Source organism: Pagrus major, chromosome 13 (genome assembly GCF_040436345.1).
Source record: "Pagrus major chromosome 13, Pma_NU_1.0".
Taxonomy (NCBI): Eukaryota; Metazoa; Chordata; class Actinopteri; order Spariformes; family Sparidae; genus Pagrus; species Pagrus major.
The window spans coordinates 19,594,528-19,611,815 of NC_133227.1; the positions used below are offsets into that span (position 1 = coordinate 19,594,528).

A 17,288-nucleotide genomic window follows, 5' to 3' on the forward strand; every position below is an offset into this window, starting at 1 on the left:
TACATTACTTAGTGTTGCTTTAATTGTCCACCTTCATGCATGTACTTTGGCTTGCCTCTCCTGTGAGTTTTCTCTTTATATTATCTGTTTTCTTCGTCAGCAGTAAGTTTAGGATCTTTTCACACGAGATTTTGTTGTTATAACAGCAGGTGAGCCGCTTGTGGAGGAAGCTTCTTAATTACAACAGCCGGGAGTAGTTTGTACAAAACAACAGCATCAGTAGGCCTACATTAAATAGGAGTGGTCTCATCACAATCAGTGCATTTACAGGAGGGAGGTAATACCAGAGAGCGTCTCTCTCTCTCTCTATGTCTACGGTGTGATTGACAGCAGACAGGAGGGGAAGAACGAGGGCAGGTTGTCCACTAGTTAATCGATCACGGATGGCCTATATATATATATATATTTATATATATATATATATATATATATATATATATATATATATATAGATATAGATATAGATATATATATATATATATAGATATAGATATATGTATTATAAAGTGAGAGGCGCCATAGGATCCATTTTATAATATTTAATATGCTCAGTGTCTGCTGTAGTTGGCTGGTCTCTCGTATTTATCATGTATTATGTAAATCTAGTATTGGCTACAGTTCAGTTCACTGGGAGCTGGAGTGAATGTGATAAAACGGACTCTAAATGAAGTGTGACTGGTGAGCAGCGCAGTAAATATTTAAAAGGCTAACTGACTGTCATTCAGAGTGTTAGATGTAAAGATGGATCATTAGCTTTTGGTTTGCTTATGGTGAGAGTTTTTGGACAGAGTGTGCGTGTGTGCCCACTCCACTGAATAATAACAGACTGTACTGAGATTACGAATGAAGCTTGTTCATTTTGAAAGTGGCTCTGTCAGCATATTGTAGTCTCTGAAAAGACTTTTTGTCACAGCATTGACCGAACTCCCACAACAGCAACACTGAATGTGTGCAAAGAGTTTTGAACTCTAACCAGACAGAAAAAAACTTATTGGCTGGGCAGTATATTGAAAATATTGCTTCATCATCACTGTAATCATACAAATTAAGTCTTTCAGAATTACTTGTGAGAGGGCCAGCTACAGTTTGTGCTTCTGTTATAATGACCTGACGTCCGATTGGATGGACATCAAAATAGACAATTTGACATGTAGCGTTATTTCTCGCCATTAAGTCTGTTTTTCCATGTTTTCCAGCTCCAGCAAAATCTATTTACTTTGCACACAGTTGCTGTATCTTAGCAAAGAGGTTTGTTATCAGAAGCCTCATCACCACACACAGGATGGAAGCCTGATATCACTTCTCAGGTCCTTTACTGACGAACACTAGAACCTTGAACTGCTGCTCCACACATCAGTTGAAAAATGTGATTATGTTTGAGGATGTATGTAAAATACTTACCAAGCTCATGAAATACAGGACTCTCGCAAGAGATGTTGAACTGTATTTGTACTTTAAGCTTTCTGTGTTTCTGAGGTCACGGTAAAAGAGCCAGTGAGTTACAGTTCTTGTATTTTCCACCCGAAGAGTTGAACATCTCTGCTGTGATCTGAATAAACATTAGTATAAAATGAAAAAAATGTGCTTTAACCAAAGTATCGCTGATTCTCACCTTTGCCCTCACACAGCTGAACCCTCTGGCCAAAACACATTTATAGCACTGTACTGTATGTCTTCATTTATTGCTTCCCCAGAACGGGTAAGAAGTGAAATACATGTTTGTTGTGATTTGGGTGAACTGAACTAGAATTTCTACAAAGCCGTATCTGCAAAGCTTTACTGAAATGTTTCTGTGTGTGTGTGTTCTCAGGAGCCCATTCCCAATTGGAGACAGGGTGACCTTCTGTGGGAAGAAGTGTGTGTGTCAGCAGTGCTCACACTCTCTGAGCAGCGACAAGCCCGTCAAGGTCCACGGACCGAGCTGTAAGAAACAAACCCATACACACACACTTACACGCGCAAACACAAGCAACGTGCACCATATCATGCTGTAAGTTTTGATTAATGTGACATTTGTAGGGAGTAATGCATGATGAGCTGTACACGTATCGCAGAATAATGTATGAAGTGAGTTTGTTATATTTGATAACTTCCTGGCAGAAATCAAAATGTTATTATTGCTTATTCACATTTTGAGGAAATGTGGTATATTCTGAAATGTAAACTATTTGTGTACATTTACCCGGAATAAGCATCATTTTAAGAGCGATTTGAGCAAGTTAAGGTATCATTTTCCTTCTGTAACAGCTGAAATAAGTATCCCTGCAGCTTGTAGCATTAAAATCTGGCTTTACTGTGGAAAGTAAAGCCAGACTTACCATAAAACGACCAAAACCAACCCATTTTATTCTTTATTTTAATACTTCTGGACTTCTCTACCCTTTTTGTATCCTACTGAAGACAAAAATATTACAAAAAAACTGCAGTAAGGTGTTTATAGGAGTGACTAGCAAGGAACACGCCATGCAGTGCAGCAGTGAGGCTCATTGATGTGTTTCTACATTTTTTTTTTTTTTGGACAAAGGACATCCATGGCACAGAGTAATCAGGTTTTGGGTGTACAGATAATTGATTTAAGTTTTTCATGTGATTTATTGACAGTAAGAATAATAAAGCATGTGACCAGCATTATCCCTTTAGCTAAAAATGCCTGCCTTCTGGCCAAAGCAAGGATCATCTGCGGCCAGGATTTTTAGCCCACTGACATTTAATTAAAATGAACCATCTCAATCTCTGTGGTTCATCTGGCATGTCAGACCTCCAGGTGACACAAAAAACACTAGGAGACTTGTGCTGTCCACCTGCTGAATGCTGCAAAACATAGCCTCATTCCCTGCAGCCACACACCCACCCACACACACACACACACACACACACACATACACATACACACACACACACACACACACACACAGAAGGTGGCCTGCTGCTCCAGGTAGTCTTGTAACCTGTTTCTGGTAGCTCCATCTGGCAAGGACAGTGTGACTATCATGACGATGAGAGAGGAAGGATGATAAATGCACCAGTGCTCAAATGACCTGTTTCTCCTCTCGTCTCCTCCAGACTGTGCCGGCTGTGGCGAGGAGATCAAACAGGGCCAGTCTCTGCTGGCTCTGGAGCGACAGTGGCACGTCAGTTGCTTTAAATGTCGAACGTGTGGCTGTACACTCACCGGAGAGTACATCAGCAAGTAGGTGACTTTGTCCCTTTTGTGTACAGAATCAAAAAAGTGTACAAAGATTTTCGCATTTCTGCTGTGTGCTTGGAGGCTTTCACATCTGAAGCTGTAGCTCTGTAAACAATTTCCTTAAAAGAAGTGTTAAAGGGACAGTTCACCCCAAAATCAAAAATACATATTTTCCTCCAACCTGTAGTGCTGTTTATCCATCTGGATTGTTTTGGTGTGAGCTGCCAAGTTTTGGACTTATCGGGCTGAGTTTTGGCTAGCAAAAGGCTAGGATAACGTCAACCAAGACAGTGGGAAAAGCCCACTTTTCTCCAGCAAATGCTTATACAACTCGCTTATGAATTACCTGAAGATGTCCGTGAAGTTGTTGATGTCTGACTTAATGTTCTCCTGTTTAACTCTCCATTAACAAGGGCGGGGCCGGCTGCAGGCGTGCTAACATCAGCTGTGGGCGCTGCGGGGAACTTGGTTTTCAGGCTGTCAAACACTGTAAACTCTTCAGCTTTTACACTTTGTGTTTAACCAGGTGTTTCTTCAGGTTGGATGCGTGGCCCTGGTCAGCTTTGTATTTTTCATTTGACATATTGCAGCGAGTGTTCCCCTGACTCACTGTGACTTGTTGCCTGGGTGGCAACTCGTTCTCGTTCAACTCGTGTGCTCTCAAGTATGAAAATGTGGTTCCCTCACAAGGACAGAGTTCAGTACCCAACCCTAACGATTAGTGGGTGTAATTAGGTAGAAACAAAATAGTTCTGACATGAAACTGCTCACAACAAAGTCGGTAGATTATCTTGAGTAACCAGGTCATGTTGATTGATGTTGAGTTTTTCAAACAAATGGTTTTTGATGCCCCAAAAGTTCCATTTACTTCCATTATGGTCGAGAAGAGGCAGACATCTCTGCTCTACGGCCGAGAGAAATATGCATTTTTGATTTTAAGGGTGAACTGTCCCTTTAAGATATCAAGCTACTTAGAGCACTCTTATTCTTATTCTCTTATTCTGGCATGCCATGGACAAGTAGGATTTTCTCAGCAGCTGCACTCTGTATATAAATTACATTTCATTTGCAGAACAAGTCTTTAGTCAACTAGAAGACACCCACAGTATTTATTTAATGTTCATACGTGGAAGTCACAATGAAAAATGAAACAATGTGTTACAGGATAAATAATAGTGGAACAGTTGCACAAAGCCTTGAGATTAACTCAATGCGAGAGCTTGTTTTTCTGTCCTTGGCAGGGATGGGATACCTTACTGTGAGACTGACTACCACACTCAGTTTGGGATCAAGTGTGACAGCTGTAACAGGTACATCAGCGGCCGAGTACTCGAGGTGAGTGCATTTCTCCAAGTGTGAATGTGTGTGTGTGCTGAAGACAGATGGCAACAAGAGGGAGAACGTGTGTGCTTTTTGTCTGTCTGTGTCTTTGTGAGGGAAAGCGCGCGCGTGTGTGTGTGTGTGTGTGTGTGTGTGTGTGTGTGTGTGTGTGTGTCGGACGATAAAAAGCTGCAAAAAAAACGCAGCTGTCCCTCTTTGAATAACTGAAGAGTTCACTGATGACGATGCAGCCTTGGAAAACCAACAAAGCGACACCCTCCCATCTCTACCCTCTTCATTCCTGTTCTGTTTCTTATCGAGCCGCTCGCCATCCGTCATTCCTCATTGTTTTTCTCCGTTTCTTATCACCACTCTGTTCTCATTTCCTCACTTGTGTCATCTGCTTTTGCTTCTCTCTGCCTTATTCATTTTCTCTTTTCCTTTCCTTTCCTTTCCTTTCCTTTTCTTTTCTTTTCTTTTCTTTTCTTTTCTTTTCTTTTCTTTTCTTTTCTTTTCTTTTCTTTTCTTTTCCTGTCCTGCCCTGTCCCCTTCCTTTCCTTTTCCATCCTCTTCTTTCTGTCTCTTCACTCCTTCCCTCTCTTTAACTTTCCTTTTCTTTCTTCTTCTTTACTGTCCTGTCTTTTCTTGTCATTTCCTTCCCTTTCCTGTCCTTTGCTTTCCATACACTCCTTTCTTTTCCTTTCCTTTCATTTCATTTCTTCTCCTCCCTATGTCTCCTCCAGGCTGGAGGGAAGCGCTACCACCCCAGCTGTGCCAAGTGTGCCCGCTGTCACATGATGTTCCTGGAAGGAGAGGAAATGTACCTTACAGGTGAGGAAAAATAAATCAAGTAGAGGTTAGTAAATGGTACAGCATGTGTAGAACCTATAGAACTGATTCTGTTCATACGGAGGTGCTTCTGCATTCGTACAGTTAACAGGCATAAAAATAGACTTGTAGCATCTATTGAATTAGCTGAACCCTGCAAGTATCCAGATGGCCCAATATTTCTGCAGCTGTGTTTGTGTGCTTGTGTGTGTGTGTGTGTGTGGCAAAGAGAGAAGGCAAGTTAGAGAGCAGAAGGATACGATCACCTGATAAATGACTGCTTTTAACAAAGCACTGTTATAGAGGTTATTGATCTCACATATAACACTCAGCATTTGTAAAGATACACAAACACACACACACACACACCTTCCCCCAGCCGATGATTTCTTGATACACACACAAGGGTTGGAGTCAATTACCTCTCAACCTCCGCCTCTGCTGTGTCCATTACTCTGCGCCGACCCTGACAGAATTAATCTGAATGAAACAGACTACGCCAGAGGCCTAAAATTGAATCACTGAGGAACTTCCATTCTACAAATGAAATTATTGCAATTAAAGTGAATGCGCTCAATCATGGATTCACTGGAAAACCCTCTTGACCCTGTGGTGATCTGCTTAATATTTTCTTGATTAACCAAGCAAATGTCCGCAAATTACTCTCATAAACAACTATTTTGCTTTTGGAATTATGTCGGCCATATAATATAATGTCGGCCATTATATTTGTATGGAACCACATGTAGTTTGATGGTCAGATGGCGTATACACGTCTAGTCTTAACCCTGGAGTCAGTGGTTCAATTTGCCTAAATAAACAAACTCTTCGTTTTCACGACTGAATAAACTGAATAAACAAACCGACCTTAAAGGACAACACAGTTTCATACTGTTTTACATTGTTTATATGTGGCGGACCCTGCCACCTTTCTAGCTTCAAACAGTGTTCTGGGGACCTTATTTTCCTCTGAGAACAGCTTGTTTATTCATTCATGGAAAAGATAGATATTTCTGAGTTTGTGTTATTACCTCATTCATATTGTAAATATTAAAATTCTGAGTTTAAATTCCTTCTCTAAAAACAACATAGTGCCCCTAAACAATTGACTAAACAAGTTACAGATGTTGGCTGTGAATACAATATGTACATGTCTGATATGTTGGATAAACGTGAACAGCATTTCCATGAAGACACGACGTTAATGCAAATTAGCGGTGCATGGACATACTTGAGGAGATATGGTTGTGTAAACAGACAACACTGAAAAAAGGAGCCCTGCAAATCTAAACAGCGCACATGTTTCAGTCCGATAAAGCCGAAATAGAAAAGGAAATTCAAACAGTACCACAGCCACGCACTATAGCTACAGTTTGTGTAACACAGATAATTTGGCCTGACTGAGCTGAGTCCAGATTACATGTAGAGCTACTGTACCGTAACATGTGGCTAACGCACACAGACGCCGCACAAGTTGACACCTCCTGTTTCACCTCATTGACATTCTGCTGCTCTCCCGCTCACAGCCACCAGTAAAACTAAGCATTTGCATATTGTACCTGAAGTCTGTGTGTCCCTGTGAATGTGCTTTTTAATCTATGCCTGTAAATGCATGCAGGCGGCCCGTATATGCCCGCGTATCCACTTGAAAGCATGTTTGCACATTTGAGTGTCTGCATATGAATGCAGGTGTGTCAGTGTGTGTGTGTGTGTGGTTGTGTTTGTGTGTATGTGCTGAGGCTCAGCGAGCTGCCCCAAGGTTACATTCACTCCTTTTGATGACTTCAGACATGTAGGAGGGCTGAGCAATCACCCTCGTGAGACACACTCAATTACGACACACACGCACACACATACAACATATGTGCACACACCCTTGCAATCAATCTCATGATGCATGTCTGGAATAAGAATTGGTGTGTGTGAGTGAGTGTGTGTTGGAGTTGGGGGGGAGGGACTATTTTATGAACTAATCATGAATGTTTAATCTCAACAGCAGCTTTTTCAAAAGGATAGATGAATGGAAATGTTATGTTTGTTGTTCCCACAACTATTTATTGTTTGATTTTTATCGGAGCTGCGATCTTGAATCGATTAGTTGTCAAATATTTTATTAATCCCCAACTGTTTTGATAAGAGATAAATTGGTTTGATCAACTTTTTAAGAAAAAAAGTTAAGCTTATCTTATTCCAGCTTCTTAAATGTCAATATTTTCTGGTTTCTCTACTAAAATAAACTAGATATATTTGTGTTGTCGACAAATCAAGACATTTGTAGACTTCGTCTTGGTCTTTCGGAAACACTGATGAACAGTTTTGAACAACTAATGGATTAATTGAGAAAATTAAGATTAATCAAGGTAGTGCAAATGTTGAATCTCATGCCTGCTCCTGTTTTAAAGCTAAAAGAAATGAAGAGAATTAATTCAGTGTTTACTTTAATTAAATGTTTTAGTTTGATCCAAGGGGGCAGAAAATATCTGTGGGTTGAAACTTCCAGCCGTGTTGTATTTCTGTCTTCGGTCGACTGATCAGTGGCGCCAAAGACGAAGATATTTTTGTTTGGCAGAATCAAAATATGTTGCATTAAATATAACTGTTCCAGCCCCCGAGTAGAAACTGATTGTAGCCAAGTGCGTTCATGCTCTCTGACTCACACACTTCTTTTCTTACTCGTCATCTGAATTTAAAGCAGACATCAGGAGGTTAAAGGAACTGAATGAATGGTAGTACGTATCTGAACGGTAACATTAGTCCGATATGTATGCTGTTTCTCGTGACAGCATGATTCAGCAAAAAAGGCAAAATACCTGAGGCCATTTAAATATCTGCTATACTTTATAGCTTTAGAGTTTCAAATGGCAGAAGCACAAATGTCAGTATTGCTTCCCTTTTCACTGGCTGCCTTCATCCCTTCTTTTGCATATCAAGATAACGAGGCCAGTTTTGTCCACTGATTAACCTCATTTTGCATACAGTTAATAAAAAAAGGAAAACGTCCGTCTGAACGTACAGTAGCTGAGGTTTTCATTCCTAAACGAAAAACCACAAAGGCGGACTCAGCAGTTATGGCTAAATCATTTTTTTCCGGCAGCTAATTGTCTCAGAACTGATGTGCAGCGCTGTGTTTTGGATTGAACTCCTTTTCTCTGCACCCTTTAGATTCTCCTCATCCAGGAGATAAAGGATCACAAGTCCAAGGCCATACATCTGTTCGGCAGCAGGGTTGAGGAGCGTGGGTGGGACGGGGGTGCACTGAATCACCACGCATGGTTTCTGTCTACAGTATTGATTTTGTTTGCGGGTGTGTGTGGTTGTTGCGTGTGTGTGCGAGTGTGGTCTGCTTCCTCCGTGCCTGTGTGTTTGTGCTTGTTTATGTTTGTGTATTTGTGTTTGTGTGTGCAGCTCAGATTTATGGTGGTGATAGTGGTTGTATATTAGAGTCATGATCAGCTAACTGAGTCCATTCGGTCGGCCTGTGCTGCCCCGAGGCCCGGGAAAATGATAGTCAGTGTGTGTGTGTGTGTGTGTGTTCAGAGAGGATATATTACTGTCATTATCATTATGAGATCCACATGCATATAACATCCTGACATTAGTGGTTTATTGTAATGATTATTATTATCTAATAGCCTCCATTCATTCCCTCTTTCCTCGTTTGCTCTGTCGTGAAGTTTCCTCCCCCTCTTTTTCTTTTTTCTCTCTCCTCTCTCTGGCCACCTCCTTCACTATTATTTTGACCCCCCCTTGGTCTCGCGTATTATCGACCAGTTCAGTTCAGAAAACCTTTATTGGGATGACGGTTAAATGAGTGTGTCTCTTAAGGATCTATGCTTGCTCAGGGTAATCAATAAATGGGTAAAAAAATTGTTTTTAAATTTTTTTCAAGACAACGTGTGCTTTATTTGCTTGTTTGTTTGTACATTTTGACAATTGTGTATTGTGTAGATTGGTCCGAGAATAGACTAAAGACTAGAACTAGACACACATCGCCGCTCAACTTTGCTTCCAATTTTGCCCTGTGGTCACGTGATGCATTGCGGCATGCTTAGTAGCCTACTGACAATGACAATGCTAACATGCTGATGTTCAGAAGGTATCATGTTTACCATTGTCACCTTCTTCACATAGCGTCTTAGCATGCAAACACAAAGCACAGCTGAAGCTGATAGGGATTTCATTCAATGAAATCTCACTGGTTACTAACGTCAGTTATATTCCTCCTCTGGGGACCATAATTGTCTGAACAGATATTCAGGGCAATCCATGTAACAGTTGTTTAGATATCTCAGACCAAAGAGGTGGATCGACCGACATCCTTTGAGCCTCTCTGCCAGCATAAAAACTCTCTCTGTCTTCTTCTTTTGTTTGTGTTAGTGGAGAGACAAGAAGACTTACATCCTCTGTCCTCAGACCAGACAAACTGCCTCCACAGCCTCCTGTATCCGTGTGTGTGTGTGTGTGTGTGTGTGTGTGTGTGTGTGTGTGTGTGTGTGTGTTGATTGATGTTGATGCACTTGAGAGAGGCTGATCTGCTCTTCACAGGACCCCATAAAAGTGTATGGCTGCTGCCCACACACAGTAAACAAAGTAAACTGAACTAAAACCGTGTGTGTGTGTATGCGTGTGTGTGTGTGTATGTGTGTGTGTGTGTGTGCGTGTGTGTGCAGGTTCAGAGGTTTGGCACCCCATGTGTAAAGAAGCAGCTCGACTGGAGAGAAAACTGAGGGTGAGCGATACTTAAAATACCCACAACCCCCTGCACTTTCTGTTTCTGTCCTCTCTGTGTTTCTCTGAGTTTGAAATTTCTCATTCTTGGTTTACAAGCTACATTTTTTTAAACTAAGGCTGCTCTCCAGGTAGTGGAGAAATGTGGTATTTGTCTTCATTATTATTATTATTTCTTTAACTACATGTATTAAAACTGGCTTTTGTCTTCAAGCTAACTTTAATTTGCCTCACCAGCTGAGACGAACCTCTGAGACGGCGTCCATCTCCCCTCCGGGCTCATCTCCTCTGCTCGGCTCCCCTCACCGCCTCATCTGTGTGAGTACTGTGGTCACCGTGGTTACGCCGACAATTCTATCATCCCGCCCTCGGCTGACGCTGTCATGGCCTTCGATCAAAATGTAACTGACAGCAACAGAAATAGTCCCTGAGAGCCCATCTGTCTGTCTGTTTGTCTAAACCATCCACCTGCTGCTGGGGTGTCTGCAGCACCCGAAAGCCTTCGATAGTCAATTCAGAACAGTTTCTGTCACTTTTCTTATAGGGGGATTGTTCCTAAACTGTATTTTATAGTCCTGTTTTGCTCCCTGCCTGCGTATGTGTGTTCTAGCATGTACACGTGTCTTTCTGCCTTCTTTCCGAATTGTTATTTGTCCTTTTTTTTTTTTGCTCTCTTTCCGTATGTCTACCCCGTCTCTCTCTCTCTCCCTCAGTCTAAGGCTGACGGTGATTTGGCCTATAAGCAGCTGGCGGGTCTGCCCAGGGTCAAAGCCATATACGACATCCAGCGGCCCGACATCATCCCTTATCAGGCCGACCATGCGCACACACACCTTTCAGATGACACCCTGGAGCGATACAGCTGCAGACAGGTAGACGCGCACACACACAAGGATACACGCAATCAGTGATGAAAGTAACAGCATTAGGCGAGTTAATATTTGTCATACAAAAAATCAGATGAAAGGAAGTTGTGCCATTAATAATGACTTTCTATGAAGAAATAGTCATTTTTGGTGGCAGCAGTCGTAGTAATGACTATTTTTTTTCCCTCCTCATCCAGTCATTGGGATCCTTATCACCATACTCTCATGTAAGTACTCCACCCAATAGTTTTCCTCCGTAGGTCTACTCTAGAGTAAAAGCTGCACTTAACATGTGTTACTGTTTGCAAGAATCAGGGAACGATGGTGGTGTTAAAGTGGGAAACACTCACAGTATGCTCCATGTAGAAGCAGGACTATATGAAGCGTCTAATGCTATGTTCAGACTGCCAGCCCAAATCCATTTTCTGGCATATCCAGATTGGTTTTAAGAAGTTTGGACAGCAAAATAACACATGAAATGTGATATTTGCAAGTTGGATTCAAACCATATTTGGAGGTGGTTTGAAATGTGATTTTTTTTTTTTTTTTTTTTTTTTGGTGAATTAGAAATGCTACTCTGTCCGGACACTCCGGCTGCTCATATCGAATTTCAAAGCACCTTTTTGTGTCTCTTACAATGTGACACACAACAACAATGACAAATCCAGAGAGACAGAAGTGCATCTGTCCAGGCTGCTGCTAGCAGCGCGGTCTGGAAGACAACGCAGAGAACGACAGTCTGCGGATCCACGCTGAAATAAACCGTCTGCTCCACGACTTGACAGTGTGATTGTTTGGAGGGCAAGACGATTGATCACGCCTCCGTGTTGGAAAGCCGCGTCACCAGAGTACAGATTTACCGACGCCTAAGTCATCACCAGAACAACCTGTGCAGACATGTTGGTGACAGAAAATCTGATCTGATCACTCACAAATCATAGAGCTGACACTCTGTCTTTCAGATCTGATTTGAGAAACAAATTGGATTTCCCTGCTGTCTGAACATAGCCTGAGAGATCTTTCATATAATTAGTCAGTTGTTGGAAGTAAACGTTTTACTCTGGAATTTCAGATTTACAAACAGTAGAGTTTTAAAGCCAAGCTAAGCCAAACAAACCAAGCCAGCTCCAGCTCCGAGTGTTATTGAACTCTTTACAAAAAGTAAATAAGTATAATGTTTAAATATTCTTTAAAGGGTTGTACCACCCAAAATAAACAGTTACTGTCTGCAGTCTTTCCTCACAACTGGTTTAAACGTTCAAACGTCACTGACCAAATATCTTGAGAGCATGCCTGGTTGTGTGTGTGTGTGTGTGTGTGTGTGTGTGTGTGTGTTTGTGTGTGTGTGTGTGCGCGTGTGTGCGTGTGTGTGTGTGTGTGTGTGTGTGTGGAGGAATGCTGTGCAGCACAGTATAGTATATTAAACTGCTTTCAACATGATTAAAATTGAGTTTTGGATGGAGCCTTGTGTGTTGTCTAATTTATTGCATTTAGTAAATGAAAGCACATTACTCCTCTCTCTCTCTCTCTCTCTCTCTCTCTCTCTCTCTCCCTCTCTCTCCCAGGATCTCTTGGACGGCGTGGAGTTGAGAACGAGGCGTTCCTCCAGCTCTGTCTTCACCGACTCTCCTGCTCACAGTCGCCACGGAGGCTCCCCACTGCATTGTTATCTCCCCGGTAATGCGCCCACTCAAGCGAAGACACACGTACCACACACACTATAAAATATGCCGCCCCTAACTGGAAAGATGTACTCGCTCTTTGAGTGGGTGCAACCATGGTGCCGTGTCCCAGAATTCCTTGCAGCACACCTGACACACACACACACACACACACACACACACACACACACACACACACACACACACACACACATCCTCACATACTTCATCAGTCTGTCTGTCTCTCTGTTTGGGGACCTTCTGCTGCTCATGCTTTGGTTTCTCTCACTGTGATTGGCTGCACTGACTGCAGGCAGTGAGAGTGGCAGGAGTTCACCTTATTACAGTCAGCAAGAGCCCAGGTGTGTCACTCCCACCACGACCACCACGCTTCAAGCCCCCAGGCATTTCCATGTGCCAGGTAGGCCGCTGACCCCCGACCTGTTTACTAACCCGAATTTCAAAACCGACCCACCCCTGAAGATTTACCTATGCTCTACCTTGTAATCTAGACTCTATCTAACCATTAACCATCAAATGTGTGTCTGCAATGTGATTTGAAGACCCTGACCCACATCCTGACCCCAGATCCTCATTAGCTGCAGGCAAAAAGGAAATTTCAGTCATTATCTACTCACCCCCATGATGTTTTTGTAATCCATGAAACATTTCTGGACCTTCACAGCAAAAACAACATTGCAGCATTCTCCTGAAAAACTGAAGTGGATGGGGACCAGTTTTAAAAACGTTAAAAAAACATCCAAAGAAAATGAAAACTGGCTCCTATAACATGTAAAATATAATAAAATGGCTCCTTACAGCTTGGTGTAATCCAAGCTGAATTTTCATCTTTTGGGTGAACCTTTCCTTTAAACCGACTGTGGTGATTTGACATAAACATACACAGATCAGCCACAACATTAAAAGCACTGACAGGTGACGTAAATAACATTGATCATCTCGTTACTATGCGATGTTCTGTTGGGAAACCTTCGGGCCTGGTCTTCATGTGGGATGTGCTGGAACAAGTCTGATCCACGGAGGCCTGACTGTAGACCGGACGTGTTACTGACCTGTTTAGGGTTGGACACAGGTCCTCTGGGGGTGTCCTGTGGTATCTGGCATCAGGGTGTTGGCAGCGGACCCTTTGAGTCCTGTGGGTAGCGAGGTGGGGCCTCCGGTCGGACTTGTTCTGGCACATCCCACAGATGCTCGAAGGGATCGGGATCTTGGGAATTTGGAGGCCAGGTTGACAACTTGAGCTCTTTGTCAGGTTATTCAGGCAATTTCTGAGTAGTTTTGTGGAGCGTCAGGGTGAAATGTCAGATCACTACCATTAGGAGTGAGGTTGCTATGAGGGGATGCAAATGTGTTTGGGTGGATGGTTCCACATGAATACCAGGATCCAAGGTTTCCCAGAAGGACACTGCATTGCAGCAAGATGATCAGTGTGATTCATTTCACCTCTTAGTCCTTTTAATGTTGTGGCTGATCGCTGTAAGTACCAAAGCAGTCAGCTGATCGACAGCTGATCCATCGTCATTTTGCCGTTTGGTGGTTCCAGCTTTTCAAATTTGAGGAGCTTGTCTCTGTTTTATTTCATTGTGATCGGATCAGTTTGGGCTGGTATTTCTTCACTTTTTAAAAATATTCTGTATCCAAGAAGATGAATCGATTTATAAAAAAACGTAACAGAAATATTCATTGACGATGAAAATGATGCGACACGAGGAACTGAAACTAGACACTGGGCTGTAATTCATTGATAATTGTCATCCCTCATCATTTTCTTCTTTTAACATTTTTTTAATTTTAACATCCATAAAAATGTAGTCATTATCCTCTTTTCATGCTTCTCCTGCGGGAAGTCTCTGTGTAATTTATCTCACTGATCTGGAGCTCTTGTATAACATGTGAGCGCTTTAATCTAACAACTAATAACCAGTTCATTTTATTGAAACATTCCATCAGCCCTCCATTTTATCAAGTTAACGCCTGTCTCCTCCCTGAATGCTCCACTCTGTCTTTGTTCCCTTCGCTTGTAAAAGGCCTTTACTCTTCACTTGCAAGCTGTGCTTTTGGTTTCCCTCCATCGTTCCCTCCTCTCCTCTCTCCTGCCTTCAGTCCAATTCTCACTGCATGTTCCCTCTCTCTCCGGCTTCTCTGAGGCTGTTATTCCTTGCCAGCCCTGCGACAGCACTCCCTTCAAGCTTTTCTCCGCCGAGCAAAAATGTATTTGGTGGATGCTTTTATCCAGAGTGCCTCACTGTATCTCAAGTGCATACAAGTTTAGCGTGGATGGCCTATTGGGAGTCAAACCTCTAACTTTGGCAGGGTTAGTGGCAGGCTCTTTACAGTATTTGGAAGTAATGGAATTATTTTTGCTTTATTTCTTTTTCTTTTTTATTTCCGGTTATAAGACAAACTATTTTTAATTTAATGTAATATGTTGCTGTGGTGCTTTTCCAGCACTTGAAGCCTAATGATTACTCCACCAAATGAGAGCTACAAATTGCCACGAGCACCTGTCATTTCGAAGTTTCTCCCTCTTCTGCCCCTTTATCTTCCTCCTTTGCCTCTCCACCCTTCAACTGCTCTCCTCCCTCTCCTTTATTCCTGTGCCATCTGCCGCTCTTTCCCGTAATAAGCCTGTGAGTCTGTATTAATCAGCCTCTCTGCACGTCCGTCAGGTCGTCTGGATGCACGACACTGTCTCTGCCATAGCAGTTTATTACCCGTGCTGTCAGCTTTACGGTTAAGGAGACTGTAAATGTATACAACTAATTTAGTGGGATGGGATGAAAAAGGAAATCCAGATTACTCCCATCTCCTCTCCTCTCCTCTCCTCTCCTCTCCTCTCCTCTCCTCTCCTCTCCTCTCCTCTCCTCTCCTCTCCTCTCCTCTCCTCTCCTCTCCACCTCCCTCTCTATTCCCTTTGCTTCTCGCACTTATTCTCCTGTTGTTTCTGTTCTCAGCCTCTGAGGAAACCAACATCTACAGGAAACCCCCCATCTATAAGAGACAAGGTGAGCCGATTCCTCACAATGTGGTGCTTTTGTGAGGCTGTCTACCTGTCAGCCGGCCGGTTGTTGCGCAGTGTGAGACACGCTTCTGTTTGTCTGACTTAATGAATCAGTCAGACAGAAGATCTGAGCTAAATCTCAATTATAGTTGCGGTCTGTCTCACATCTGGTGCTTCTGATGACATTCAGTCCTCCTCTCCAACTTCTCTCAAAAGAAAGTATTCAGAGGAAGGGAAAGAATTTCCTCTACGAGCCTCTACACAGTTGTTCACCTCCTTATCTCAAATTCTGCTGCTCGCTTGTCTGTTAAATGCACGATATGTCATTTATGCCGCTTGCATGGGATTAAACAACCACCATGCTATTGATAATCTTTCTATCTCGTCTTATATATGTTAAATTTAGTACTGTAATGTATCATCTCATATGGAAGTTCAAGCACCTAAATGAAATATACCAAATAAATAAATAAAACTTGTGGATTTCTCTGAGTTTGAACATTGTTAGAAACATTTGGGATAATGTAAGAACACAACTCAACAAATTATATAACAGGACTTACAAAGGAGTTGTTTGACATTTTATGCAGAAATGTTACGTATTATATCTTTAACCGACCTGGTCTACAGGGTCTGAAACTCATCTAGTGCTCTCACAATTTATTGATAACAATGTTGCATGTTCCAGCTTCTCAAATGTGAGGATTTGCTGCTTTTCTCAGTTGTATATGACTTTAAATTCAAGTTAAGTTAACTTTAAATGTCATTGTTGGTTAGGTGCACCTGCTAGCATTGTAGTTCAGTAGACGGATGTAAAAGCTCATTAGTCAGCAGTCCTTGAAGGAGGCATCATCATTGTTAGTTTGGCTTGATAACATTTGTTTCAGTTATATTAGTTGTTTTTCTATATGCAGTATATTATTCCAGATGTGTGTTTTCATTATGGATTTATTTTCTTGATTAATTTATTTCTTGTTTGGTTTTTTAAAACATAACAAAAACTTGAGAAATGCTGCCAGCTCACACAAGGACAGACACACTTCAAAATTATTTGGTTTATTATAATTTAAGACAAAGAAAAGTAGCAAATATTCACCTTTGAGAAAATTAACCAAAGAAATGACTTAAAAAGTTTATGCAGTACCAAAACCATCGCTGATCAGCATTTCGATAAGTGAGCAATTAACTAACTGATTACTCGACTAATCGTTTAAGATCACATTTTATACTGTTTGGTAAATTATTTACTACAATGTATCATAGTTCTCAGTATGTTTTATATGTAAAATCTTAATTTGTAAAAAAAAAAGCTGTCAGATAAATGTAATTAAATATTTATACTTTTATTTATACTTTTATCTCAGAAATGTAGTGTTATAGAAGTATAAAGTGTCTTAAAATTGTAAGTAATGCACTGATACTATACACGTTGAACAGAAATTAAAATGTTCCATCTCAGAAGTTGTCCTAAACTCCATGTACAATCAACTACTGACCTTTTGAAAGGGACTGAGTATCCGCCATGATGTGACCAGACCACATTAGTTTGTTAACGTCATTATAAAATTCAGTGTTTGTGCTGCTGTATCATTAATGTTCATTCAGTCACACTGGGCTGCCTGCTCAGTTTTTATGCTGCTAAAAATATGGTACTAAATAAACTAAGCTAGACCGGG

At 41.6% G+C, this 17,288-nt stretch overlaps 1 protein-coding gene across 1 annotated transcript in view; it reads left to right on the forward strand.

Annotated features, from left to right (window-relative positions):
- LOC141007340 (actin-binding LIM protein 3-like) overlaps nucleotides 1-17,288 on the forward strand; it is a 48,147-nt gene that overhangs the window by 19,244 nt on the left and 11,615 nt on the right. Inside the window, exons 4-13 of the mRNA XM_073479695.1 lie at nucleotides 1,811-1,923; nucleotides 3,064-3,190; nucleotides 4,429-4,522; nucleotides 5,251-5,338; nucleotides 10,006-10,064; nucleotides 10,301-10,381; nucleotides 11,127-11,156; nucleotides 12,495-12,606; nucleotides 12,904-13,011; nucleotides 15,566-15,616. Of these exons, the coding sequence (XP_073335796.1) occupies nucleotides 1,811-1,923; nucleotides 3,064-3,190; nucleotides 4,429-4,522; nucleotides 5,251-5,338; nucleotides 10,006-10,064; nucleotides 10,301-10,381; nucleotides 11,127-11,156; nucleotides 12,495-12,606; nucleotides 12,904-13,011; nucleotides 15,566-15,616 (863 nt within the window). The remainder of the gene's footprint in view (nucleotides 1-1,810; nucleotides 1,924-3,063; nucleotides 3,191-4,428; nucleotides 4,523-5,250; nucleotides 5,339-10,005; nucleotides 10,065-10,300; nucleotides 10,382-11,126; nucleotides 11,157-12,494; nucleotides 12,607-12,903; nucleotides 13,012-15,565; nucleotides 15,617-17,288) is intronic.